This window comes from Lipotes vexillifer, unplaced genomic scaffold (genome assembly GCF_000442215.2).
Source record: "Lipotes vexillifer unplaced genomic scaffold, Lipotes_vexillifer_v1.1 scaffold512, whole genome shotgun sequence".
Taxonomy (NCBI): Eukaryota; Metazoa; Chordata; class Mammalia; order Artiodactyla; family Lipotidae; genus Lipotes; species Lipotes vexillifer.
The window spans coordinates 1,791,680-1,792,080 of record NW_006787695.1 but is presented as its reverse complement, the minus strand read 5'-3'; the positions used below and the strand labels follow the sequence as shown (position 1 = coordinate 1,792,080).

The following is a 401-nucleotide window of genomic DNA, read 5'->3' as shown; positions in this document are numbered from 1 at the left end:
CGCCCCCCACTAACCCCAGGTCACTAGGACCCTCGGTCACTCGTCTCCAGCCACCAGACCCTGCCCCCCCCCATCACTGGACACTCCCAGTTACTAGGCCCCGGCCCTGCAGACACCACCCCGCCCCCAGCTAAGTCCTGGTCACTAGCCCCCGGGCCACTAGGCCCCTGGTGACTAGGCCCGGGTCACTAGGCCCGCCCCAGACCCCGGCCCTGCAGACCCCGGCCCAGGCCAGGCCCAGGCCGCTCACCGCGTTGCTGAGGATCTCCTGGCGGCGCGGGGAGGCGCTGGCCAACACCACGCGCTTGTGCTGCAGCTTCCCGATCACCGGGCACAGCACCATGGTGCCGCCGCGACCCGACCCAAGCTCGACTCCGCGCCTGGATCCGCACGCCCCAGGC

At 71.8% G+C, this 401-nt stretch overlaps 1 protein-coding gene across 1 annotated transcript in view; it reads right to left on the bottom strand.

Annotated features, from left to right (window-relative positions):
* ASMTL (acetylserotonin O-methyltransferase like) overlaps nucleotides 1-343 on the bottom strand; it is a 28,930-nt gene extending 28,587 nt beyond the window's left edge. Inside the window, exon 1 of the mRNA XM_007460502.1 lies at nucleotides 251-343. Coding sequence (XP_007460564.1) covers nucleotides 251-343 — 93 coding nt within the window. The remainder of the gene's footprint in view (nucleotides 1-250) is intronic.
* Nucleotides 344-401: the final 58 nt, after the last annotated feature.